Source organism: Argentina silus (assembly GCF_951799395.1).
Source record: "Argentina silus genome assembly, chromosome: 17".
NCBI lineage: Eukaryota > Metazoa > Chordata > Actinopteri > Argentiniformes > Argentinidae > Argentina > Argentina silus.
Window position 1 is genome coordinate 16,824,954 of NC_139671.1, and position 26,388 is coordinate 16,851,341.

Below are 26,388 nucleotides of genomic sequence, written 5' to 3' on the forward strand. Positions count from 1 at the left end.
TGACGAGAATAGCATGGAATATTTACTTTCGGAGTCAAATTCATAATTATTGTTTTTAGTTTTATGTTTGAGTCAAATTCATGATATAAAATAATTGCCAAACGTGCGTAATTTTCCTGATGCACGGTTCAGTAAATTCAAAAGACCCATACATCATCTGTGCCTGCCTGTGTATAGCAGAAGCCGACTTCATGCTTTTGAGCGGTGGATGAAAATGTCTTTGCAGCTTGAGTTGATTAAAAAGTATACTGATAATATACTGACATTCGTACGTTTTGCGATATGGTTGTATGAGTTACAGTTAGCCTACAATCGAGTAGATAGATCATATGATTATTCAAACATGGATGTATGGCTAAATAAGGAGGTATAATATTTGCAGAGGCGTTCCACTAATGCTGTTGCTGTAAAATATGCAGAAGAAATTACTTACATCAGTGGCAGAAGGCGAGGGAGGTCCAGAAATACAAGGAAAACTACCGAGATTTTTACTCTAAATAATATGAAAAATACATATATTTAGAAAAATAAAAATGTAAAAAATATTATATTCTGTATACTGTCCCTATCCCTCGTTGAAATGGCGGCTTCAGCCGAACCGATAGATCCAAGGCTCTAATTTCTTTGTCAAGGATACATTGTAGGGGTGACACGCCCACAGGAAACAGAGTTCCTATCTGATTGGCTGATTGCTGGGCTTGCAATGCCCCCATCAAGAATATGGACATTGTAATTGGTAGAGGAAACATGGACAGTTCGAACCCATGTTTGGGTTAGGATTATCCCTGCTATATTTGTCTGTTTACAAACAATGTACTAGGCAATTTATTAATTAATTTGAAATGAAATTAACAGAATGTTTGGGTATAATATTAAATAATTTCATTAGATTATTGATTTGTGAAAAATTTTAAAATAAATGTGCAATATATGTTTTACCAGTGATAAAACATATTTTATCGCATTTTGAGAAGACAGCTATTGGCACAGGCCATACTGACCTGCCTATAGGTAAGGTTGGCAGAGGGTGGCCCACTGGCTATACAGAGCGTCAATAAATAGCATACACCAGGTTGCAAACAGACTTTTTGTTAAACTAGTTTGTTTAATTCATAATGTCACCAATCCTAAACAACAATAACCTATTAATATACAAGAAAATTACACACTGGTCAAGTGCCCACAGAAGATCAATTATTTACACCAGGTGGGGGGCAGGAGAAACTAAATAGAATATCAAAATTAAGTTATTATCCACAGTGGCACAATTTCAAATCAAAAAGGTAAAAACAAATAACAATCCCCTCCAAAAAGAGTTCATCACATCAAACCCCAAATATTGTTGGTAACGCGCTTCATTCCCAAAGTGGTCAGCTTTACGCACATCATTACGCATGGTTCAGGATGTCCGACAGTTCTTTGATGTACTCAATGGTGTATTTGAGAGTTTGGATTTTAGTTAGGGGCTGACCCCCTGTACTGTAATCCGTAGGCAGGTAATCGCGAAGATGATGCAAAGCTTCAGCAAGACTCCTCATGCGCATCTTCTCCCTCTCGCTCGCCTTCATACGTCTCTTGGTAGACATCTTTGGTTTGCTCTGTTTCTGCGTTGCGCACGGGATCGGTCTGTGACCTGGTAAACCATAGGAGAAATTCCCGAAGCTTTGATCCCCATTTGGGCTTGAGGACATCTCGGGTGAAGAGCACATCGAGTCGAATGATGACTCAGGCGAGGTGGACTGAAGCGAATCGTGGCCGTTTTCAAAAGCTCTCTCCTGCGTCTTCCAATCCCACTGAGAGAGTATTTTGTTGGTAACAACATCAATGTCAGAATCCATGTTAGTAATATCCTCAGAAAGGTTCTCCATACCCTCAATTCGATGGTATCCTGGTGGATGGAGAGTCAATTCTGTTTGGCGAACTGTTTTATATTGATGGAGCTCTCCATGCAGTTTATGAGTTCACAGCTGAGGCGAAGGTTCAAAGAAAACTCAAGCGCCAAAATGCGACCTTCCCGAAGGACGTCGTTGTCACCGAGGTGCGAATAAGGCGAAATAGACGGATAATGTGTAACAGAAAGAAAAATAATTAGATTCTCTTTTGTGGGAAATGGCTCTTTAGGGAGGCATGGCAACAATTATCAGTTTGATGTGATTTGTCTAATGAAGGAATGAAAGGATGCTGTTACACCTGGGCTTTTCACATGTCATTGCCATGACATGCAACGTGTGTCTTTAGTCTAGAAGGAAAGGCTACAACTATGTTGTCTGGACGGAAGAAATATAGACATACGTTATTGTAAACTAATGATGGAATGACTAAATAAAAAATAGGGGAAAAAGTTAGCCTCAGACATAGACCGTTGTGTGTGTGTGTGTGTGTGTGTGTGTGTGTGTGTGTGTGTGTGTAGACCTATGCGTGCGTTCGTATAAAACATTATAGACCCAAGCAATTAATATTATATTTCTTAATAAAGAGAGGAAGGTTGAGTTAAAATTTTAGAATTTCTGGTTTAGTTTAACAAATCTTCAGTAGCCTAGCCGGTGCTGGTGGACTCATGTCAACAGGCAGCACGAGCGACTAGGATGCAGCTGTCACCGGGCCCCCGCTAGACGCACTAACATGACAGGCCTTTCATGTCTGGGTAGGTGTGCAACGCATCACTAATGATCAAGGGGAACCAACACGGGCCAAGTCGTAAAGCCGTGCTCTGCTCGCTGGTGGGTCAGTGACGGCGAGAACCGCGCCCCTCTCTCTGCCATAGGAAGCAACACGTTTGGCCATTTATGCCGTTATTAGGACGGTGTTGTTACTTTTATTCTCTGGCAAAAGTTCTTTTGGCAAATGAGGGGGATACAAGCTAGTAATGTTCCTTTAATTGATCAATATTGGCATTTCAAGCTGAAGACTTTTTGCATGTTTTGCATTCCAAGTCAGGCCCAGAGCTGTGCTGATGATATATTAAAATAATAGTCAAATAAAAATAGTAAAAATTGCGAAATAGTCAAATAAATACTTTCTAAATATGAACGAGAGAAGAAACATTGAAAAATATAGGGCTTTATTAAAACACATCAGGTATATTACATTAATCATCAGTATCCCATTCAAGACCATCTTTCTGTGCCTATGTAGGCCTTGATGAAACGTGTCACTTTATATGAAAGAGCTACACTACAAAACCTAGTCTTGACTGAGCAGAAGATTGTAGAATCAGGTGACAAAAGAAACAGAGGACAAAGGTAAAAAAAACAAAGAAGAACACTTAATATACAATACACACAACCAAGTGAATAAAGCTTTAATAAATCATTAGTAGAAAAAACAAAACACAGACATAGAAGTATATTAAATTTTTCATGTTCTTTTTTCCTGGATTAACAACTCATGCAGATCAATTATTTAGGAACTTCAGCCTGAGTCTCTCGGCCAATGGCAGCGGGCTTTCGCTGCAAACCACTGAGTCGTCACTATCGGAAACAGTTACTGGGGAAACGGGGCTTGGAATTAACACATTGTCATCAACTGTAATTGTTGGGACAACCTGGTATTTTCCCTTGCTCGACACAGAGCTGCCTTGTATCTGTTCACCTGCGCTTATAGCCCTAGGTCTAAGGGGTTGGGTTGTGTCTGAGGTGGCCTTGGTTGTGGTGGGTTTGGAGGTGGGTTTCAGTGGGTATTCTGTGAGATAGTGGCATCTGGGCCTGCATTTGGGCTTGATTTTAGTCTTCTTCTGAACTCCCTGTCGCCGGTTTTCCGCATCGCTGTCCTCGCTCGACGAGCATACACTGGCGCACACGCTCTTCTTCACGGTCTGATGCAACTTCCTGTTCCTGTCATCCCCAACAGGGCCTCCGGGGCCAGGTTCAGAGTGACTCCTCTGTGGTGGGGCTGAAGAAGAGGAAATGGCGGTCTTTACAAACTTATACTTCTGAGGAGGCTTTGGCCCACCGACAACATGTTCTTTCGCGTTTCGGGTTTGTGTTGAGGAGATTGAGACGGCTTTTGAGCTGTGACACGTGTTCAGCTCACTGGTCACCCTCTGGCCCATATCAATGAGCGGAGCTTTCTTACCATACATTTGTGGCTGTTCTGATGATTTGGAGTCACTGCTGCCTTCAAGAGGGATCAGTTGGAGAACGGCTGGCTTGGGGCCTTGATTGTTTGAATGTGCTGCCTGGGTGTTTACCGGTACGTGTGCTGTGACGTCATCACAGTGCGCCTGCGTTGGGTTCATAGACTTTAGGGCGTTCCTCATGAGGACCCGGTCCCTCAGCGAACACTCCGAGTAACATGACTCTGGCACTGAGGGTCTGGCCTCAGCTGGCCTGAGATCGGTTAAGGAGCCCTGCATTGTGTCCGTCTCCTTCTCCTTCTCCTTAACATCCAAGCCATCTAAGGTTTCAACCGATTCGTGGTCTGTGAAGCGAGTGCTAGCGACCTGCGGGGGCGGGGAGGACGTGAACGACAACGCCTCCCAGTCAATGTCACTGAGGTGAAGCTGGTCGATCACCATGGAAGCGGACGGCGAGGCGGACGCTGTTTCCGGAATTTTCCAAGAGGAAGAATCAGGAGGCGGGGAAGACACCACTGCCTGTATCTGGGCCCCAAGATGAGCTCCCAAACAAGGGGGGTCTTCATCAGATACAAGACTCTGCTTTGAGATTCCTGGGGGCTTCGGGGTCACCTCTGGGATGACAGTGTTTGTGATTGTAGGTGCCGGGATGACAGTGTTGGTGATGGTGATGGTAGGTGCTGGTTCCCTCGCTGAGGGTTGTTGGGTGTTGCTGTCAGCAGTAGAACTGTGCAAAGACATCTGGGCCAGGAGATCTGAGACTCCATCAAAGGGATCATCTGACAGTTTGTCTTTCTTACTTTTCGGTTTCTTCTCTGAAAGGGAAGCAACAAAAAAAAACAGAATGTTTGACGACAGAAGAGCGATAACTCATCAGTAATCACCCAAAATGTATTTCTCTCTGCACCATAGCCTGAACGTTAGAGAGCTCTTCTTGTAGTCTGCATCAATGGTTATACACACACACACACACACACACACACACACACACACACACACACACACACACACACACACACACACACACACACACACACACACACACACACACACACACACACACACACACACACACACACAGATCTATCTTTTCATGTTCAAGTACCCCCTGAAGTAGTGCAGCTTACCCCTGAGGCTGTTCCCAGTGCTACATTTTAGGAAGCACTGATCTACAGCATTGATGTACGGGGGGGTGGGGGACCTCAACCTGTCTAAAGTGACAGCAGCTCCTGCGTGACAGACACCTCTGCTTCAAAGCCTTTGGTGTGCACAAGCAGAGCTGCCAAACCTTGCATTTTCAGGTGTCAGAGGCCCAATAAGAGAGACTATCCAAAACACTGCAAAGCTCCAGGTTCCTTTGATCCAGACACCCAGGCGGGCCTAAGTGACCAGTCGTTGTGCCTGTCAAATTAGGTGGGTCCTGTTTCTCTCATGGAAGAACTTAATATTATAATATATGCCATTTAACTGACACTTTTATCCAAAGCGATTTACATGCATAGCGTGTAAGCGATTTAGTGCATAAATTTTTCAGTACATATGGTCCCAGCGGGAATACACTTCTGAAAAGTGTTTCTATAGTATATAGGCTAAATAAGATATCAGGCCACAGATTAAACCTACTCCTGGACTAGAAAGCTCTTTCAATGGGCACAGATTAAGACTAATCCCAGACTGAAATGGATCATCAATGGAGATTTTCTAATGAAAATGTTACTTAGTCCAGAACTAGACTTAATCTGTGTCCAGGAAACTAGCCAATAGTGTTTAGTCTAGGTGTAGGACTACTCTTAACCTGGGTATGGGAAATTAGACCAATGAGTTTTTTCAGCCTTACTCTTGGTCTTGTTCTCCTCGGCCTCTGCCTTCTCCTTCAGGAACATGTCCACCACCTCTGGGTACGCCAGGCGGAACAGAGCCTCTTCCTCCACCGTCCTCACCTCATCCTGGTTCTCCACCGGGTGGTCCTCAGGAAACATGTAGTACTCTGCAGGGGACACAGCACAAACAATTAAAATCACAAAAACAAAAAAATTATTTTGCATGTTTAAAATGAACAGGATTGCAAACATTTCATCAACACATAATGTAGCATATTTAGTCTGCTTAATTCCCATATTAATGCATAAATAATTTACCACCCCACCCAGGGTAATAACATTATATATAATAAACATACTTTGGGATGATATTCAACTAGTTGATTGAGGCCCACTCGGGAATGAGATATCAGACGGTGTCGTTAGTGGAAGAGACTTTCACATGACAGTTTTCCCAGCCTGGGGAGGAAGTCAGTTTAGCACCTGGTGCAGTTGTTGCCTCTTCTGTCACCTCGGCCCCCCCCCACCCCCCACCCCCCACCCCCCCGAACCCCACCTCACAGCAAGTCACTAACAGACAACACGGTGACGAGCGGGCCAGGTTTATGGGGACTCTGCATGGGTCAACACTGTCACCCCAACTTTTACTGAGGCAACTCTGATGTCACAACAGGACTAAATAAAACTTGTACCCGGTAATTGAAAGCTTTACAAATGTTGACGTCAGTTGGCTTGGGGAGAATGATACAAGGGACTGCTCAGCGTAAGACAATAAGTCAATAACAAAACAAATGGACCCACATTATTTTATGTCTGCCATTGTTAGAGATGGGATGGCATAACATAATATATTAAATATGATATAATGTAATAGAAAAGACTATAGAGTATATTTGATTTGAACAGGCTGACCTGGTTTACTCCAGATTACTTCAAAGCAGGCAATACTGTTTCTCACTCGCGGCTTCCATATCCTGTTTTGGAGAGAATATTAAATACATGTTACATTTTTAATGTCAAAGAATAGACATTTCTTCACGCTAAATATGTACTTTTCATGGACAGAAATATGTTATTACTTTCTATATTCTGTACTGGGTTGCTGTGTTACTAAATGCGGCCCTACCGTAGTGGTTTTATCTGTGATGACGTCTCTCTTCCATGTTTTCTGTTCATCAGCTCAGTGTATGTCATCAGAATCAGCACCTTCTCACTCGTGTAGTGTTTAGGCCACTCCATTTTAGCATACATAAAGTTCTGGAAAACACAAAAGAGGGAATATAACAATAGTATATATCTATATCTGTATATAATTATACCACCCTATAAACAAACTACTTAAGAGCAAAATATAATCTTGGTAATTTTTGAAAACACAAAATTAGGTAATAAATGATTTATTAGTCTGAACGGATACAATTAAACAACTATTTTTGAATATAGTTTAAAAGGTCAATTCTGGATACAGTAAATCTTTACCTGCATCAACAGCATGTTTGGTTTCCTTCTTTTGAAATTCTGAACAGGCTTGTCTTTGTCAACCAGGAACTCATTGATAATCTGAAACACAAAATGGGCGAAGAAGGAAATTACAAACAGTACAACCATATACCTGTTAATGCGTTGACCTATGATTTAAGCATTTACAGTACCTCTGTAAAAGGGAATTTATCACTTGACAGCGTTTTCCTGAAAAGAAATCAAGAACACATAAATAAAGAAACAAGACATGTTTCACCTTTTCATTGAAATTACTTGAACATATAGTTTATTCTATACTGTATATTCTTGTAGGCATAAATGCATTTGGTGCAAAAAGGGACTCACTTCCTGATGCTGGCTTCAGCTGAGGTGGCCTTGTGTGTCTGCTCATAGCAGTGCCAGTCACAGGGACACTGGTAGTCGTAGTCCTGTGGCTCACAGAAGCTCTTACTGTCACACAGCACACAGCCACTGCGCTCGTGGGTCTTTGCTGAACCTGACAGGTAGCGAAAGAGACACAGAGACAGGGAAAAGGAGATGGAGACAGGACCAGGAAAGGGGAATGATGGTCCAGGAAAAAGACAGAGACAGAGACAGAGACAGAGGGGTACATTTAGGGTGACTGGACTGATGACAGTCAACATAATAATACATTCTCATACAACACTTTAAAAAAACCTTTTTGGAAAAAAAGCAAAAAACTAACTACACTCTGTTTACTTTGAAGCAACAACACTGAAGACATATTGGTTAAATAAAGCGTCTCACAGGGTGGGTGGCTTGATCAGGACGGCATGTGAAATGGTTTTAATCAGCTACATGCGAGTCATCATCTTGTCTCAGGAAACGCCTAACCCCCCCCCCCCCTCCCCCCTCCTGGTTTACACCTCTTATCACGACCAGGGGATGAGTTCAAGGGAGGGCGAAACTCACCAGGATGGCGACACACGAGGCAGTGAGTAACCTTCTTTATGACCCCCTCCGACACACCGACTCCCTCCGCCTTCCACTGGCTGAACCTATCATGGTCAAGGAGAGGGTATGGGAGATTAGCACAGGCTAGATTAGGGACCATTATCCTTTAATAGAACTTCTGTGTCAAGGGTTATTACTCTCTCCACTGTTTAGTGAGAGTGCAAGAAAGTGAAAAATTTGAGAATTTCAGACATTTTGTTTGTTTCCGACCTTTGTAGAAGGGTTTGTCCTTTTAATGTGTGGATAAGCTTTAGAGTTTGTTCTCTACCAACCCCTGGTATACCCTATAGGGGGAAAAAAGTCCTTTATTCATGTATATATTAATATATTTCACATTTGTTTCCCCAGAGAGCACAAGCTAAAAGTTAGCATTCCCACAATTTCATACCTTGGGAATGTAATCACAGCCAAGCAGGATGGCCAGACCAACCAATGTCTCCCTGGCTAAATGCAACTCGGTTTGTACTCGTGGCGTCCTGTAACAGTCTACCTGAGGGTCCTGAGATCACACACAATAACATAACAATTACATGATAACAAAGTCTGAGTTTCCCCTGTATGCCTATGCTGTAGGTGCCACTGCAGACACATTCACAGTATTCAGAGATGGGGGTGCATTTCACATTTGTGACACTAGAGAGCAGTAGACTCTCAAATAAACTGAATCTGTCAGGTGTTCTTAATGGTAGAATTTAAAAAGCTTCACGTAATTTCTCTTGTGGCAGTCTCTTCAACTTTACTACAGCAAATGCATACACTAAAGTATTACCTTGGTGTTCATGTTGAAATTCCTGTAGACAGTCTGAGCTCCGTAGAGGAAGGCATCTCCGTCGTTGGTGATGCAGCCATCTACAAGGCCTTGGGAATCCAGGAAGGCACACATAGCCTCTGCCTCCCCAGCAGCTGTTACCCAGGGAACGCCCAGACTGTCCAGCATCTCTGCACACTGCGGGGGAGAGAGAAAGAGAGTGACACACAGACACAAAATAGACTCTCTCAGAGAAAACACATATTCACACATATGCGCGTGTGCGCACACACACACACACACACACACACACACACACACACACACACACACACACACACACACACACACACCTCAGAACTGATTAAAATAAAGTGGAGGATGTGTGTGCGTGTGTGTGTGAGAGAGAGAGAGAGAGAGAGAGAGGGAGACAGTCAACTCTTCACAGTTCTGGGATCTGAATGATACACATATTACAGCCAACCAACCTCTCTAAGTACAGCATTGAAGCGCCCCCTGTTTGTGCTTTTTGTGGTTACTGTTTTCGGGGCAGCCTTCTTAGAACCCCCGAATCTCATCTGTGTCCTCTTGTTCATGGTCTGAGCTTTCAGTTTGGGGGCCTCTCCTTCCATGACGAAAACAAGTTTTACCCCCATCAGTAGGAGAGAGGACACTCTGAAAAACAGATTTCTGAAAAAGAGAGAAGTAACCATTGCATCAATGACATTACGCAAAATCTGCTATGTGTTATGTTGATTGCAGACTGTTTTCTGGCATCGAATACAAGGGTATGTAGTATGTGGAGTCAGAATGCAATCAGAATGCAACATTCACCCATAACTCTGGCAACTGTGGCAAGTTGAATGACAAGCTGCCTTGGGCGTTTTCAGTTAAGTCATACAGTATGTCAAGTAAAGTTCACACCTTCACACTTAAAGGATGCCTCTTTGGGCTGCCATGATTATAATGCACCAGAGCATCAGAGGCTCTATTAATCCTAATAGGTCTGGCATTTATCTCTCCATTCCCATTACGTAACCACCAAAAAAGCTTGATGTCATCTGTGATTCAATCTTTAAATGTTTCTATTGACATACAGTGCTCTGTATTGAAGCATCTGTTGGTTCTTTTGACTCTACACTCCGAAAGTTAGCATTTGAAATCAAAACAATTACTATGAGGTTAATGTATAGATTCTCAGCTCAGAATGCAATCTGCACAAGTTACCGGAGGTGAGGTTTGGTGACTTTCCCCATCATTCCTTGAACCTGCTGGGCCTCGCACACCCATATGCTCAGGTCCACGGCCAAGGTCTTTCCTGTGAGGCTGTATAGCGGCACCGATTCACGAACCGGACCAAGGATGGACCACAGATCGTGCACACCCATCCCTCCAACTCAGTCAGGAAGGAGGACCACTGACTGGACAGGTACCACACTACCAGAAGAGATTACCGATACAACTTTCAACAAATTTAACAAAGCAAGGTAAATATAACTACTACTACGATTCGTATTTTACCCGTGTTGATAAGCTACAGCACGATTACAGAGGGTATTGTTGGTGAGCGGAAAGCAGTACCTTTGTTGTTGACAATTTTGAATTTAGCGGCACTTCCTGCATGGTTCTGAATCCCCACTACGTACTTCCGGTCATTCTGAGTATTTTTTTCCTATATTTTCCACTTATAACTAATATATTTGTTCTTATTAAATCGTTACATATTCTGAAAACACGAGATATTAACATTCGAGAGTTGTTGAATGTGAAAAACTTCTTCATATCTCATTATTATACACACAGTACAACCAACACTCATGAACGCGAGATCACATGGCCGTCATTTTTGACGTTGCGCGCGGAAATCCACTGGTGCGTCTCTAAGCAACAAGCAGCCGGGCAGTCAGTGTGCAACTCAACTTCCGATATGTTTCGGTGAAATATACGCAGAACTTCTATCAACATTGGTGAGAAAAGTCACTTTTTTGGGTTGTGGACAAGCTTGTCTGACGATATAGGCAAAGCCCAACGAGTCTATTCATTATCTGATAGCTGTTCTGCGCAGTTTTTTGAACTGCGCTAACTAGCCAGTGCAGCTAGCTATGACTAACTTAGCTGGTTTTATAATTCAACTGAGCCAGCCAGCTAGCTAATCAGTGCTTTCTTCTCTGAGCAAGGTCTACCCGCTTGCTCGCGATAAGGTTTTGGCTCACTTACAGCTAGTTTTCTATCTGATTAAATGCTTGCTAACTCCAAAAACTTGTTTCGCTACTATTGCGTCAGCACCATCTCTTTCGTTTTCGTATTACTGGCAGCACAGCACAGCACAGCACCCATGAGATTGTCCTTATTATGAAGCTAACATAATATATGTTGTTACAGGCCAGGGGTAGGGTGTCCAAGATGTCAAAGAGGAAGAGCACTCCCAATGAAACCCCCCAGAAACGGGTCAAGACCGCAAAGCTGGAAGATGAGGATGACAGTGGCACGGGGGATTTAAGCCAACCGCCGGTGCCATCTACATCCCTGCAGGTAATTAGCAACGTTGACGATATGTTGTCCGCAATGAGAAGCACTCTCGGTTCTCAGATTGTACATCTACATTACTGACAGGCACTATTGACTCATTTTAAGAGGTGCTGGCATTATGTCAGATACTTTGACAATGGGTAGATACAAGGAAACATAATCAACTGGAAAACGTATTGTAACGAACGGCGGGGCAGAGCAGCATGCCTTAAGCGGGTATCGAACTCGCAACCTTCCGCTTACAAACCGGCCGCGCTAGCCACAACGCCAAGTGAGTTAACAACCTTCCGCTTACAAACCGGCCGCGCTAGCCACAACAGCAAGTGAGTTAACTCTACAGTATGTTAGCCTACATGTTGAGTAATAAACAGTTTGGACTATTCTTTTGTCTGTTTTGTTGTAGTCATCTGGAGATGTGGGTATTGTCGAGAGCATCACCCTGAAGAACTTCATGTGCCACTCTCTGCTGGGACCTTTCGCATTCGGATCCAATGTCAATTTTGTTGTCGGCAACAACGGGAGTGAGTTTCTCTTTTGCTCCCATGACGACGTTGTTGTCCATCCTGAACATGACAGCAAAACGCTTTTCCTTGTTTCTCTCCACCTGCTTGTTTCTGTGTCTGTATTACTTTGTTGTAATCCCATGCTGATTTGGTTGATGGCTTTTGCTGTGTTGCCTCTGTGTTGCACACTTCCATTTGTTTTAATATATTGTTTTTTAAACTGACAGGTGGAAAGAGTGCCATTCTCACTGCCCTTATAGTTGCCCTGGGTGGAAAAGCACAGACCACAAACAGAGGATCCTCCCTGAAAGGATTTGTGAAAGAAGGAGAAAGGTAACTTTCTCACCAGTATTTTAGTGTTTAATCGTGGGGACTAAATGTGCCTGAAAAGACTGGTTCTACTAACTATCTCTCAGAAGCACTGAGAGGGACTGGCTACTCTTTGAAGCCTTCTTTCTCCACAAAGCTGCGAGGCAATATATCTTGGGTTATCATTGAGGCGATGAGCTTTTGCCTGGTCGGCTCTGGTGGGGTCACAGCGGTGCTTTGAAGTGGCAAAAGATGTGTTGCGACATTGCTGCTTCTTGTCCCCCTCTAAGGGTGTTTCTTTGTGCTTGAAAAGCATTTGATTTCTCATGGAGCGACTTGTGCTCTGATAGAAGAGCTTGATATTGCATAATTTGTAATGCACATGGATTTCATCAAGTTTGGTCAAAATACATCCAGACTTGCTGCGTTTGAGCATATCATTTAAAACATACTAATAAGCCTGTACTTGTCCATACACTTCTTTCAAGATAAAGAACCTAATGTGTCATGATGTCATGTAGGTGAACTATTTGTTTAAACATTCACCCATAACTCTGGGAACTGTGGCAAGTTGAATGACAAGCTGCCTTGGGTGTTTTCAGTTCAGTCAAACAGTATGTCACCTGAGTTGCAAGTATGTTGCCAAAAGTAAAGTTCACACCTTCACACTTAAAGGATGCCTCTTTGGGCTGCCATGATTATAATGCACGTCAGCATCAGAGGCTCTATTAATCCTAATAGGTCTGGCATTTATCTCTCCATTCCCATTATACGCTTTTGAGGACGCCGTCAATATGTAACCACCAAAAAAGCTTGATGTCATCTGTGATTCAATCTTTAAATGTTTCTATTGACATACAGTGCTCTGTATTGAAGCATTTGTTGGTTCTTTTGACTCTATACTCCGAAAGTTTGCATTTGAAAAATAAAAACAATTACTATGAGGTTAATGTATAATATTAATGTATATTCTCAGCTTTTATTTGTGTAATATATTGGTTGCACCATTTGGAAATGACATCACCTTTTTTACATAGTCCCCCTGTTTCAAGGGCACTATCCTAATTCTGTAAAAATATCACCCTGTTTTTTTCCACCTTCTCTCTTCCCAGCTCTGCCGATGTTTCCATCACATTGCGGAACAGGGGGAAGGATGCCCACAAACCAGAGTTGTACGGCTCGGCCGTCATTGTGGACCTCAAGATAACCCGCGAGGGTCTGAGGACTTACAAAATCAGGAGTAAAAGTGGTAAATGTCCCAAAAATGTTGGGATAAACCTCTTCAGTCTATGCATCCTTCATTCAAGCAGGCATTCGAAGTCACTGGATATATGCTTGTAACTTCAGTGTGAATCTTTCCTTTAAATCAATGCACCAAGCTTGTGAGTAGCACAGGGTTAATTTGGGATAGTACTGCATTCCACACATTGACTTACTGAAAATGAGATACTGTACGTGTAACTTTTACACTGGGTTCTGACTTGCAGGGCAGCTGGTCTCAACGAAGAAGGAGGAGCTCATGGCCATTCTGGATACCTTCAACATCCAGGTACAATATGACCTGCTCATAAATTTTTTTTAAAAAAAGTTTCCTTCTTCTAGCATTGTGACTGCCAACGCCCCTGGTACGAGCATTGATTACTTTATCTTATGATGACTGATGGATAGATGACTCACTTACTTAAACAAATGTATTTGTTGTCAGTCGCTTTGGATAAAAGCGTCTCCTAAATGCTGTAAATGTAATGTAATCACCTGCTGCATTCTTATTATGACGTGTTGAAATGATTTGATACGCTATATCACTGACACTGGAATAGATGAGTATTTATTTTCTCTACACATTTTGTTTTTGCTATTTTTCTTTTCCCAAAAGGTGGACAATCCTATAACTATCTTAACTCAAGAGATGAGCAAGCATTTTCTGCATTCCAAAGGTGAAGGGGATAAGTACAAGGTATGACCCAAAACCCTCAGTAATAGTAATACCGCTGAAATGCTAAGATATCCAATGCAAATGTTATATCAACATGAAATGCAAATGATTTGTTACGGGTAGAGGATTCGTCCTAGGTTTTCTACCACTAGCTTTCAAGAGATTGAAGTGTTGTGGATTCCAATGAGAACAGGACAATCAGCCTAGACCTCTAGATATGAAATCTGCTGTTCCATAGTTAGGGTGGATCTGTTGTGGAAATCTATTTCTTATCAATAAGGAGAGTACTGACAAATGACTTCGAATTTCTGTAAGCTTTATTTGAATGCTGCAGCAGGGAGCACAGTTAAGTCACGCTAGGTAAGCACGCCCCAAGTGTCCCCATGAACATCAGTGCCATGACCCCTTATATAATTAGATTTTCACATACACTTTGTTACAACAGGATATGCAAAACAGGTCAGATGATCCCCAGTATGCAGAAGTTACAAGAGTCTTAATATCAGCAGTTATATCAGTATTACAGTGACATTAGGGTGAGGGGGGTAACGCGCCTCTTGAACAATCTTCAAATAAGGACACTTAGTTGAGAGCTGACAGTTGACAGTGAGGACTTTGTTTGTTTTCATTGTTTGCGCTTCGCAAGGACATGTCTTCTGCGCACGACCCTTGCATTCAGCGCGCTTCCACATACAATGGAAAATGACAGCAGTACAACATGTGACAAACCCCGGGGAGTGTGGAGTTGCCAAGAAACCAAGCCAAATAATAAACAAGATTCACAACCAAAGGAATGAAACATCAGTCAAGAGTTTTATTGTACTTCCAGGGGAAAAGGAGAGGGGAAGAGAGTGAATGGTAGTTGGCAGTTAATCCGTAATCTTGGAGAATCCTCGTGGGTCGAGAGCTGGGGTCGGTGCACGGGGCAGATTCTCTTTTACGGTCAAGGTCGGGTCTTTCAGCGGGGTAGTCAGACGGTCAAGGTTTGGTACACCAGCGGGTTCTCCTAATCAAACAAAGATCACAACGTGACACACAGCGCTGTAGTTTCACTTCTCTTACTACTCACACTCTGCGGTTGATTTCCCTCACGGTACTCTCCCTGGGCTGAGGGCCGCGCCTCTCTTTGTAGCACGGTCCGTCAGCCTGGTGATTCCTCTCAGGTGCGCTGTGATTCTCCCCCCGGTACAACTCGTTGAGCAGGAAGCCCTAATATGGGCATGGGTTGGAGCCAGCGCGCTGCCACATATCTTCCCGCTATAACCCTACCCCTCCTTCGTCCCATCCGGCTGCCACAAACAGTTCAGTGCAAATACAGTACAGGTCACAGTAATTTAAGTTAACCATTCCTACAATCTCTTAGGCACTGATCATCTAAAATAAACAATTAACTGGCGATCCGCAGGCATGACTCGTGTAGATTTGTGTAAATCTTGCATTGATGTGAACAGGAAATATGCGTGATGATCCGACTTAATCCTAGATCCTAGTTAGGATTCCGCCCTTGGTGATCTGATTGTGTTTTTGTCCCTAGTTCTTTATGAAAGTCACACAGCTGGAGCAGATGAAGGAGGATTACACCCACATCATGATGGCTAAGAATGTCACCAAGAACACAGTGGCAAAACACGAGGAGGTAGGGATTGTCTTGATTTGCATTCATCGACATTGTGCGTGGGTGCGTGTGTGTGTGTGTGTGTGTCTTTCCCCATCTCGCACAGTCCCCAATCCTTTTTTTCCCTTGTACAACATCTATTAATCAAACTCAGCTTTGAATCTAAGCCACCAATTGGTCCTGACCAAATCAGTGTTTCTCAACAAAAACTGTGTTGTTAACTGTTGATACAGTTACATGCTGTGATACATGCTGTGCTGACCGTGTGCCCCTGTGCTTCAGTGCTTGGAGGAGCTCAAGAAGACGTATCTGGAAAAACAGGATAGGTACAAAAGCCTGGCGTCGCTGGAAGACTTGCACACTAAACTGAACGAGCTGAAGAACCAAATGGCCTGGGCTCTGGTGAGACCTTCAATAGAAAGGAACAACTAAACCCTAGTCCCCCGTTTCACATGGTTCTAGAGCGTCTATAAGCAACTACATCACTATGATACTAACAATACATTTTATTTTCTGGTACCGAGACGATTTTCCAAAGAGAGAGAAACACAATAGTATACCATCCAAAATATGAGAGCGCCCAGTTCCTCTTTAAGTGATTTCCTACTGACACCGCTTGTGTCCCTCTGTGCCAGGTGACCGAGATGGAGAAGGAGGTGATGCCCCTGAAGGACAGGCTGCAGTCAGAGGAGAATTCCACCGCCAAATACGACCAAAAAGTGGACGAATGGAAGGTAAGGTCACCTTCTTATTTACAGGCCAAACCGTGAGACGAGTTACAATTCCAAACCTGTGGTCCTAGATTTCAACCTGATCTTGCATTTTGATTAACCTTTCGGTTCCAACTACAGTTTATTGTTAGTATTTTCCATTATTTTGACCAAAAGTGATCTGTTGCCCTGTTGGTTTATGTTTTCCCATTGCCATTTTTCCCCCACTGATTGTTATCGCTGATGCTCTTGTTGACCTCACATCTTGTCCAGGCCAAGGTGGTGGAGGCGGAGAGGAAGTACAAGGAGATCCACGACCAGCTGGAGTTCATCACTGTGCGGGTGCAGGAGCTGCAGCCTCAGCTGACTGTGCTGAGGACCGAGGCCCTGAATAGCAGTAAGCTCTACAATGTTGCTGGGGTGAGCTTTAAACAACAACAACAACAACAACAACAACACAGAGCAACCACAACAACAACACAGAGCAACCACAACACAGAGCAACCACAACACACAACACAGAGCAACCACAACAACAACACAGAGCAACCACAACACACAACACAGAGCAACCACAACAACAACACAGAGCTACCACAACAACAACACAGAGCAACTACAACAACAACAACACAGAGAAACAACACAGAGCAACCACAACAACAACACAGAGCAACCACAACAACAACAACACAGAGCAACCACAACAACAACAACACAGAGCAACAACAACAACAACAACACACTGTACAGAGCAACAACAATCACAACACACAACACAGAGCAACCACAACAACAACACAGAGCAACCACAACAACAACACAAAACACAGAGCAACCACAACAACAACACAGAGCAACCACAACAACAACACACAACACAGAGCAACCACAACAACAACTGCCTTAACAAGACAGAGCACAGAGCAACCACAAGGGCTATGACAGCTGAGATGGGAGCACTGTAATATGCATAACCATAACCCAAGAGCTGTAACTGGCCATTAGGATCCATCCATAGCGTATACCATGATATCCCCATAATCCTCATTGCTGTAACTTGACTGGGCCTTGCCGGGTCAGAGCTCAATACAAGATCAATGACGAGGACTACAAATGCCTTGATCTACAACCCTAAGAACTACAATTGTTTAAACAAAAAGTTCTCAACCCTTGGGGTTGATATCTACACACAGGAGTTGGCCCTCTCTTGTTCACTTGATCATCTTAGTTGTTGTGACTCTTTCCCAGACCAGTGTGCACAGATCCAAGACCAACCTAAGAGACCTGCAGAAGGACAAGGATCAGCTCTCCAGGAGAATTGAGGAGCTCAAATTGAGGTAACACTTCCACAAAGATTCTTTCATTTATTGTCATGGCATGGGAGGGGAGGGGAATGACTCTGTGGCCACTTGGAATTTATCCTTCCAATTTCTCTTTTCTCTCTCTCCCTGTCTTTCTTTCCCTCTCCCCCCTCCCCTTTCTTCCTCTTTTCTTTTTCCCTGACCGCTCCCTGCGTCCCGTCTCTCACCCGCCCCCCAGTATCAGCCAGACGTCGGGCGCGGAGACCCAGGTGCGTACGGAGCGGATGGAGAAGCTGCAGGCGGAGCTGGACGCTCTCAACTTCCAGGACTCCACCCTGGGACAGCAGATCGAGCAGTTCCAGCTGGCTGTGGCCCGCGCCAAGGAGGAGCAAACCCGCATGTTGTGAGTGTACTAGCTTCGTCCCCAGGCTACTGAGTATGCTGACTTATTGATGGAACAGGATCCGCGATATACCCGCTGGGGCCTCTAATATGACAAAGAGACATAGTCCAATCCAATGGGATTGAATACTGCAACTAGTGTTTGCATGACGTGCAGTGCATTTTCATACTGTTTACTTAACTTGTGTATGTGTAAACAACATACAAACGTATCAGAGATGGACAGATAAGTTGTATTTATGGTGCTGTGTGGTTTAATTGGTACCGTATAGCATGGCACTAGAAATGCAAAGTTTGAGCTGAGAGAGCCAAATGTTTGTCTGTCCCAACTCAGGGCGGAGGAGCAGAACCTGAGGAAGTCTGTCGAGGCCAAACACAGGAACCTGCGCCTCATGGAGGGCAGTCGTTCTGACCGCCTGCGGCGCTTCGGGGAGAACATGCCCGCCTTACTCGCTGCCATAGACGATGCCCACAAGAGGGGCCAGTTCAGGAAGAAGCCACTGGGACCGCTGGGTAAGTGTCTCTGTCTGTGTCTCTGTGTCTGTGTTTCTGTCTCTGTCTGTCTGTGTCTCTGTCTGTGTCTGTGTTTCTGTCTCTGTCTGTGTTTCTGTCTCTGTCTGTGTCTCTGTCTGTGTCTCTGTCTGTGTCTCTGTCTCTGTCTGTGTCTCTGTTTCTGTCTCTGTCTGTGTTTCTGTCTCTGTCTGTGTTTCTGTCTGTGTTCTGTCTGTGTCTGTGTCTCTGGCTTTTTCTTTCCCAATCTTACATCCCCAATTGTTTTCTCTAGGTTTCCAAATACATTTCTCGATTCTAGCATTCTGCGTTCTCACCAAAGAATGTAAGAGTGGCGCAGCACCACGCTGTGAACTTGGCGGCACCACTATGTAAACATTTCAAGGCAAATTAAACAATATATTTAGTGATGATAGAATAACTATTTTAGATTTTTGAATGACAAGTGAAAGTGTTATGATGCTCCTTATTGAATTCAGTGTTTAATAGCAGTATTTTCTGCACATTTTGACATGAATAAACGCAAGTCGGGTTTTGATAAAGCAATCCAGCGCCTTGTTAGTAAACCTTGTTAGTAAACCTTGTTAGTGAATCCTGGGGAGAACCCTACCATTCCTCCGTGTCTTACACTTGACCTACGAATATTCTTTCTCTCTGTCTCATTCACATGGTCCAGATGGCATCTTGGATGAAGACCAAGTTACATTCTCTCTCCCTCTCCCTCCCTCCCTCCCTCCCTCCCTCCAGGTTACCTGTTCCGTCTGAAGGACCCAGAGCTGGCCCTAGCAGTGGAGACGTGTCTGAAGGCCCTGATGGTGGCCTTCACCTGTGACAACCACGAGGATGAGAAGGTGCTCCAGGGCCTCATGTGCAGACACTACCCCGCAGGCAGGAGGCCTGTCATCATCACCAGCCAGTTCTTCACCAGCCAACACGACACCAGCAAGAGGTTGTTTTAGTTGTTTGTGTCAAAACAAACTTCATTTGTAAAGCGCATTTCATACACCAATGCAATACAATGGGCTTAACAGAAAGAAAGAAAGAAAGAAAGAAAATATAGATATATGAATTACTCATGTAACTGTGTCTGTGTTTGTGTGTGTGTGTTCGTGTGTTCTCTCTATCCATCCATCCATCCAGGGAAGTCTGCCACACAGACTACCCCTCAGTACTGAAGGCCCTGGAGATAGAGGACCCAGTAGTGGCCAACTGCCTAATCGACCAGAGAAGCATAGAGACCGTTCTGCTAATCAAGGTAAGAGTGTATGGCAGCATAGGCTTGGCAACCAGTTGAAGTTAGGCAGTTAAAGGGTTAGTTCACCCTCATTTTAGAATTTCCATGACATTTATTATAATTTTAAGTGCAGACCAGCTAAGTTATTTTGGAGATCTGTTCTCAGTCATCCATAGGCCAGTAGTGACTGCAGCTATGACTAGGGTCTCTTTATTTTGCTACAGGAACCGCAGGCTAAAGTTAGCTCGCACCGAAGCACAGGTGTACAATGTCTCCCCCTACTTTAGCAAAGTGAGAATTGCATTCCAAAATCAAAATCATGTCATCTTAAAACCAAACTGTTGGTGACGTTGGCTTTTAGGAAGATAAGAAAAAGGTAATATTCTGTGATTTGTGTGTGTGTGTAGAATAGCACAGAGGCTCGCAGGGTAATGCAGAGCAGACAACCTCCTAGGAACTGCAGTCAGGCCTTCTCGAAGGATGGAGATCAGATCTTCAACAACCGCTTCTACTCCTCTGATCAGAGGAGGGCCACCTACCTCAGCAGAGACGTCGAGGAGGAGATCAGGTGTGTGTGTGTGTGTGTGTGTGTGTGTGTGTGTGTGTGTGTGTGTGTGTTTGCGTGTTTGCACTCATGAGTGCATGTAACGCATATCATGTCTATTCGTTTTGAAAAGATCCCTCGGTGTTGTTCTCTCTGACCCCCCCCATTTTCAATTTGTGCTTTACGTTTTCTCTCTCTCTCTCTGTCCTCTCGACTCCCCCCCACATACTCTCTCCCTCCCCCCCACATACTCTCTCCCTCCCCCATGCCAGGCTCCTGAGGGGGGAGATAGAGAACCAGGTAGCCCACATAGATCGCTTCAAGCAGCAGATGAAGAAGGTGGAGGAGGATGTCAGGCAGAACCAGGGACTCCTAAAGAGGGCGTATGATGACAGGAAAAAAGCCAAGGTACACCCACCTCATATAATAATATATGCCGTTTAGCTGACGCTTTGATCCAAAGGGACTTGCATTGCAGCGAGTGCATACATTTTTCAGTATATATGGTCCCAGCGGGAATCAAACCCCCAACCTAAGCGTTGTTGGCGCCATGCTCTTCCAACTGGACCTCACATCTGTGTTGGAATTGTCCCTTCCTCTTTTCTTTTTCCCTGACCGCTCCCTGCGTCCCGTCTCTCACCCACCCCCCAGTATCAGCCAGACGAAAGCCAGGAGAAAGAACAACGATAGCTGTGACATCAATTCTTTGTAACATCAAATAAAGCATGTCCTCTCCAGAAGACGTCGACCTCAGTTCTCCTTATCTCATCTCATCGCAAGACCCCAAACCTGTTGCTGCGGAAGAATTACACAACTATTTAACGTCTGTCTTCCTTTTCCTACAGTTAATGAGTCCCTGAATTAATTGAAGGATAGAAGGATAGCCACTTGATTAGCACTTCTGCTGCTCCAGATATGGAGGTACTGTACTAACAGATTTCACATCATCTCATGACCCCCCTCTCCCTTTTCCATCTCCTCTAGGATAAGTTCAGGAGGCTGGAGATGGAGATGAGTGACCTTCAGAATGTGGAGGAGCCACAGTCGGAGGACCTCAACCCTCTGGTGGGTTATAATGAACACCAGTGCCTGCTCTTATGACGTGTGTCAGATTGGATGTAACTAATGGAGTTTTTACACATCTCTCCTGTATCTCACATGCGCGCACACACACACACTCACACACTCTAGGAGGAAGAGCTGCAGGAGATCATTGTGAAGATCTCTGCGTCACGTGCTGAGAATGATGCCGCTGCTGTCCAGATGGCCCAGCTGAAGGCCTCCAACGAGGAGGCGGAGCGGAGGTACAAGCAGCACAAAGACTCCATCACTGCTGTGACCGAGGAGGCCGAACCTATCAAGGTCAGTTTACCAACGCCTCTGAGCATCCTGGGAAAATGAGTTCTCTAGAATGGCAGTAGACCAGGTATCTGCTAACTCTGGACATTTGAGGCTGCAGTCAGTGTAAGCTGGTTTATAACTTTGATTGCCTTTAATTGTGTAAATTCTCCAACTAGTTAAAGTGATAGAGGATATTTGTATGATTTCAGCCTCTGGTTCTAAAATTTGCCAAAAACTGGTCCCGACATGTGCACCACACAGATGCTAAACAGCCATAATGTTGATGGTATTTATTTTTCTGCTGGAATTGTAAAAAGGAAGGACGCAAAGCTTTTAAAAGGATTACTGAGTTCCAAAACGGGTGGTTTTAAAAATATATATATATATATATACAAATGTAGTCGAGAAGATGAAAATCATTGAACCCTGGAAACATTGTTTCGCTACGATATCTCTTCAGAAAATATTGGATTTCAGTGATATTTTTCACGTCTTTCTTCATCTTATGCTGCAACCAAATTGCCCAGCAATTGGGACAGTCAAGGATTTCTCAATCCTAATCTGAATCGCGTGTCCGACCCTCCTGCGTTCTCAGGAGGAGCTGGGGAGGAGTGATCAGGAGGTGGAGAAGAGCAAGCACCATAAGAGACACTACGAGGAGAGACGCAAGGCCCACATCAACAGCATCCAGGCCCTCAAGGCCAGCCTGGAGGCCAAGGAACAGGAGCTCACGGTACGAGGAAGAGTGGGTGATGGGGGGGGGGGGGGGGGGGGGGGGCTTTATCTGCCAACTTCACTTACCGGTTGTGACAAGGCCTCCTCCTGAGCTGCCCTCCACGTTTGTGCTGTTGACCTTCTCTCTCTCTCTCTCTCTCTTTCTCTCTCTCTGTGTGTGTGTCAAACACTTTCTGTCTGCTTCTGTGTGTGTTACGCCTGGTTTCTAACTGCATGTGTGCTTGTCATTCTCACTATTCTCCTGTTTGTGTGTGTGTGTGTGTGTGTGTGTGTGTGTGTGTGTGTACACCCCATTTGTATGTCTGTCTCTATCTCTCTGTCCCTCTCTGCCTCCTCCAAACATCGTTTATATATATGTGTGTCTGTGCGTTTATGTGCTCCAGACCTCCATAGAGAAAGCCTCTGAGATCTGTCCTGAGCGGTTGGAGGTGCGGCGCACGGCCAGGAGTCTGGACAGCGAGATCAGCCGCCTGAAGGTGAAGATCAGCACCCAGCAGGACCAGCAGGGAGACCGCGAGGCCGTCGTCAGGTAAACCACCGTTGACCCTTGACCCCTCCCTACCTCACTGTAACTATGTTTATTAAAAAAACCGATGTATTTTTTTCTGACCCCTAGTCAAAAGTAATGAGTGTCCCAACAGTCTTTCCTCACATCCTTGCTTCCTTCTCCAAGTTCCTCCCCTTAGATATTCTCCTCCCAATGCGTTTTTGGGAAGGAAGCAAGGAGAAAAGCATTGGAGTGATAGAGGAAATACTATTGGGGGACACACACACTAATAGCGTTGCTCCTCCTTCTTCAGGCAGTTCCACGAGGCCCAGCAGAACTACAAGAACGTGGCCCTGCAGGTGAAGAGCCTCAAGTGCTTCATCCAGCTGCTGGGCACCATCATAACTGAGAGGCAATCAAACTATACCACACTGAGGAGGTAGGTGGTACCCACGGACCACACCTCTCTATTCCTGTCCTATTAGATAACGGGATAGGACCACACCTCTCTATTCCTGTCCTATTAGATAACGGGATAGGATAGGGGACGTCACACCATGTTTCTACCCTACCAGACAAGTATCAATTCTGTTATGCCCTTTTCACACTGTGAGCCAAGCTAAGTTTTAAACTGAGCAGAGCCAAGCGGTTCAGGTCGTCACAAAAGTGTGAAAAGGCGTCTAACAGTCCCGTAGAGGTCACTGTGCGGTGATGCAAGCAATCGTGAGATCCTATATCAGATGTGAATTTGATGTTGAATTCACTTGTCGCTCGCACTCTCTCCAGGTACCTGTCATGTCGCTGTAAGTACTACTTTGACAACATGCTGTCACAGAGAGGCTACACAGGGAGCATGGTGTTCGACCACAAGAATGAAACCATGACCATCTCGGTAAGAACAAGTCACATCTCTTTCATGTATTTGCAAGCTTAAAGTTTATGATATATATATATATATATATGTGTGTATGTATATAGCCTTTAGGAAGTATTCAGACCCCTTCTCTTTTTCCACATTTTGTTATAGACTCAGTTTAAAATGGATTAAATTAAAAGAATTTGCCATCAATCCACACACAATACTCCAGAATGAGAAGTGAAAACACGTTTTTTTTTAAATTTTGTATTAAAATTGAAATACAGAAATACCTCATGTACATAAGTATTCACACCCTTTGCTATGACGCTCTTAAAATTAGCTAAAATGCAAAAAATGTCATCAACAAATCAATAAGTTGAATTGAGTCCATCTTAATGCAAGGACAATAGTTCATGTAATTTGGGAATTAATATCTTTGTTCTTATAGGGTCTCTGATTTCTGATTCTCCTTCTCTTCTCTTCCCTTCCCACACCCCCCTCTCTCTCTCTCTCTCTCTCTCAGGTCCAGCCAGGTCAAGGTGACAAGGCTGCCCTGAGTGACATGCGGTCCCTGTCTGGAGGAGAACGCTCCTTCTCCACCGTCTGTTTCGTCCTCTCTCTCTGGGCCATCGCTGAAGCCCCCTTCCGCTGCCTCGACGAGTTTGATGTCTACATGGTGACATTTCACATTCATGATTTAACTGACTTTTAAGTCTTGACCCATTTACCTTCTGAGCATATTGTAGCGAACGGCGGGGCAGAGCAGCTTGCCTTAAGCGGGTATCGAACTCGCAACCTTCCGCTTACAAACCGGCCGCGCTAGCCACAACACCAAGAGAGTTAACTCACTTGGCGGAGCTGCTAACGGGCCTTACACAGGGTCGTTACAATATATTTTGTCGACTAAAAACTTAATTGTGACTACATTCGAGTTTGTAACCGGGTCCTGGTACTTCTGGCATTTTTTAGGACATGGTCAACCGGAGGATATCCATGGACATGATGCTGAAGATCGCCAACAGCCAGTCCTTCCGCCAGTTCATATTCCTCACCCCGCAAAGCATGAGGTACTGTCACTTCCCGTTACGTTTTTTTTTTTTATTCTTCAGTCATCGCATCTCTCGACAGTTTTGGCTTTGAATTGCCTCAAAGAAAATGTAAAATTAAATCTTTTAACATCCTGAAGAAGATCCATGAGAGCTTTATGTAACTAGGCTAATTTAGCACGGGGGCATTATGTAGCTAGGCTAATTTAGCATGGGGGCATTATGTAGCTAGGCTAATTTAGCATGGGGGCATTATGTAGCTAGGCTAATTTAGCATGGGGGCATTATTTAGCTAGGCTAATTTAGCATGAGGGCATTATTTAGCTAGGCTAATTTAGCATGAGGGCATTATTTAGCTAGGCTAATTCAGCATTAGAGCCAAATGTAGCTAGGCTAATTTAGCAAAATGTGGTTAAATGGCTGGTTTGTCTTCCCCCTAGTTCACTTCCAGTCAACAAACTGATCCGAATCCTCCGCCTGAACGACCCTGACCGTGGTCAGACCACACTGCCATTTGGCCAGAGGAACCAGGAAGAGGAAGAGGATGAGTGAAGGAGAATCCCAGACCTAAGAGAAGTGAACATTAACCTGCCGTTCTGGAGTATTTTGTTGATATATATAAAGTTGTATTTGTGCAGTTTGCTATTCTGTGTCATTTCTGAATGTATTATTACCATAGGGTTTATGTACAGTTATTTGTGTATAGCAGATGTCTGTAAATGCCTTTAACTGCATGAAAAGCACAGTGTGCTTTTGTTCAAATGTGTAGACAAAATGTGTTTACACACCATGCTTTTATTGATGTCATTGCTGCTTAACTTATTCAGTTAATTTAACATTTATAAAGCATATTTGCAATAATTTGTGTTGCTTTTGTAAATGCTCTCTTTGTAAATACTTATTTTTATATAGAAAATTGTATAATGATGCAGCACATTCAATTGTTATTGCAAAAGTCATCTGAGAAGTATTTTATTTACCTTTAATTTTTACAGACACAGGAGAAATGCAAACTGTTATATTTGTAATAATATTTGGATGTTATTGTCTAAAAAATAAATTGTTGCACAACTTTATGTTTTGAAATGACCATACCATCATGAATTACAATGGCAGCAAGTACAGCAGCAAGTTTCATTCATACAGAGACTAGCAGTTTCACAAAGTTCAAATTAAACAACATACTTTTCAGTGTTTATATTTTTTTGGGATTTATAAAAAATA

The 26,388-nt window shown here is 43.9% G+C and overlaps 3 protein-coding genes across 4 annotated transcripts; 1 reads left to right on the plus strand and 2 right to left on the minus strand.

The window, feature by feature from the left end:
* Positions 1-1,388: 1,388 nt before the first annotated feature.
* On the minus strand, positions 1,389-1,868 carry msgn1 (mesogenin 1; the record flags this gene model as incomplete). The annotated part of the gene is made up of 1 exon (XM_083689148.1): positions 1,389-1,868. One exon carries the CDS (start codon positions 1,866-1,868, stop codon positions 1,389-1,391), a length of 480 nt encoding a protein of 159 aa, XP_083545274.1.
* Positions 1,869-3,394: 1,526 nt separating this feature from the next.
* Positions 3,395-10,488, minus strand: gen1 (GEN1 Holliday junction 5' flap endonuclease; the record flags this gene model as incomplete). The annotated part of the gene is made up of 13 exons (XM_083689374.1): positions 3,395-4,890; positions 5,913-6,062; positions 6,808-6,869; positions 7,022-7,152; positions 7,375-7,455; positions 7,548-7,584; positions 7,723-7,873; positions 8,311-8,396; positions 8,563-8,636; positions 8,741-8,851; positions 9,122-9,298; positions 9,589-9,790; positions 10,328-10,488. 13 exons carry the CDS (start codon positions 10,486-10,488, stop codon positions 3,395-3,397), a joined length of 2,919 nt encoding a protein of 972 aa, XP_083545500.1.
* A 502-nt stretch (positions 10,489-10,990) lies between these two features.
* On the plus strand, positions 10,991-26,236 carry LOC310818264 (structural maintenance of chromosomes protein 6). 2 transcript variants are annotated; one of them, XM_083689123.1, is made up of 27 exons: positions 10,991-11,067; positions 11,483-11,632; positions 12,033-12,150; positions 12,360-12,465; positions 13,554-13,690; positions 13,929-13,990; positions 14,318-14,398; positions 15,912-16,013; positions 16,275-16,394; positions 16,628-16,726; positions 16,976-17,122; positions 17,954-18,042; positions 18,245-18,409; positions 18,743-18,921; positions 19,666-19,867; positions 20,059-20,173; positions 20,560-20,720; positions 20,969-21,104; positions 21,681-21,761; positions 21,888-22,058; positions 22,633-22,770; positions 23,156-23,301; positions 23,573-23,698; positions 24,046-24,151; positions 24,642-24,794; positions 25,088-25,185; positions 25,605-26,236. In XM_083689123.1, exons 2-27 carry the CDS (start codon positions 11,504-11,506, stop codon positions 25,714-25,716), a joined length of 3,279 nt encoding a protein of 1,092 aa, XP_083545249.1. In that variant the 5' UTR covers positions 10,991-11,067; positions 11,483-11,503; the 3' UTR covers positions 25,717-26,236. The 2 variants fall into 2 exon arrangements, with proteins under 2 accessions (XP_083545249.1, XP_083545248.1); XM_083689122.1 differs by lacking the exon at positions 10,991-11,067 and having other exon boundaries at positions 11,447-11,632.
* Positions 26,237-26,388: the final 152 nt, after the last annotated feature.

Excerpts from the sequence above, each read along its gene's own strand:
- LOC310818264 (XM_083689122.1), top strand. The coding sequence starts at position 11,471 with ATGTTGTTACAGGCCAGGGGTAGGGTGTCCAAGATGTCAAAGAGGAAG. Across the intron at positions 17,123-17,953 it reads AGCTCTACAATGTTGCTGGG|ACCAGTGTGCACAGATCCAA; the intron begins GTGAGCTTTAAA and ends ACTCTTTCCCAG. Across the intron at positions 21,105-21,680 it reads ATGACAGGAAAAAAGCCAAG|GATAAGTTCAGGAGGCTGGA; the intron begins GTACACCCACCT and ends CATCTCCTCTAG.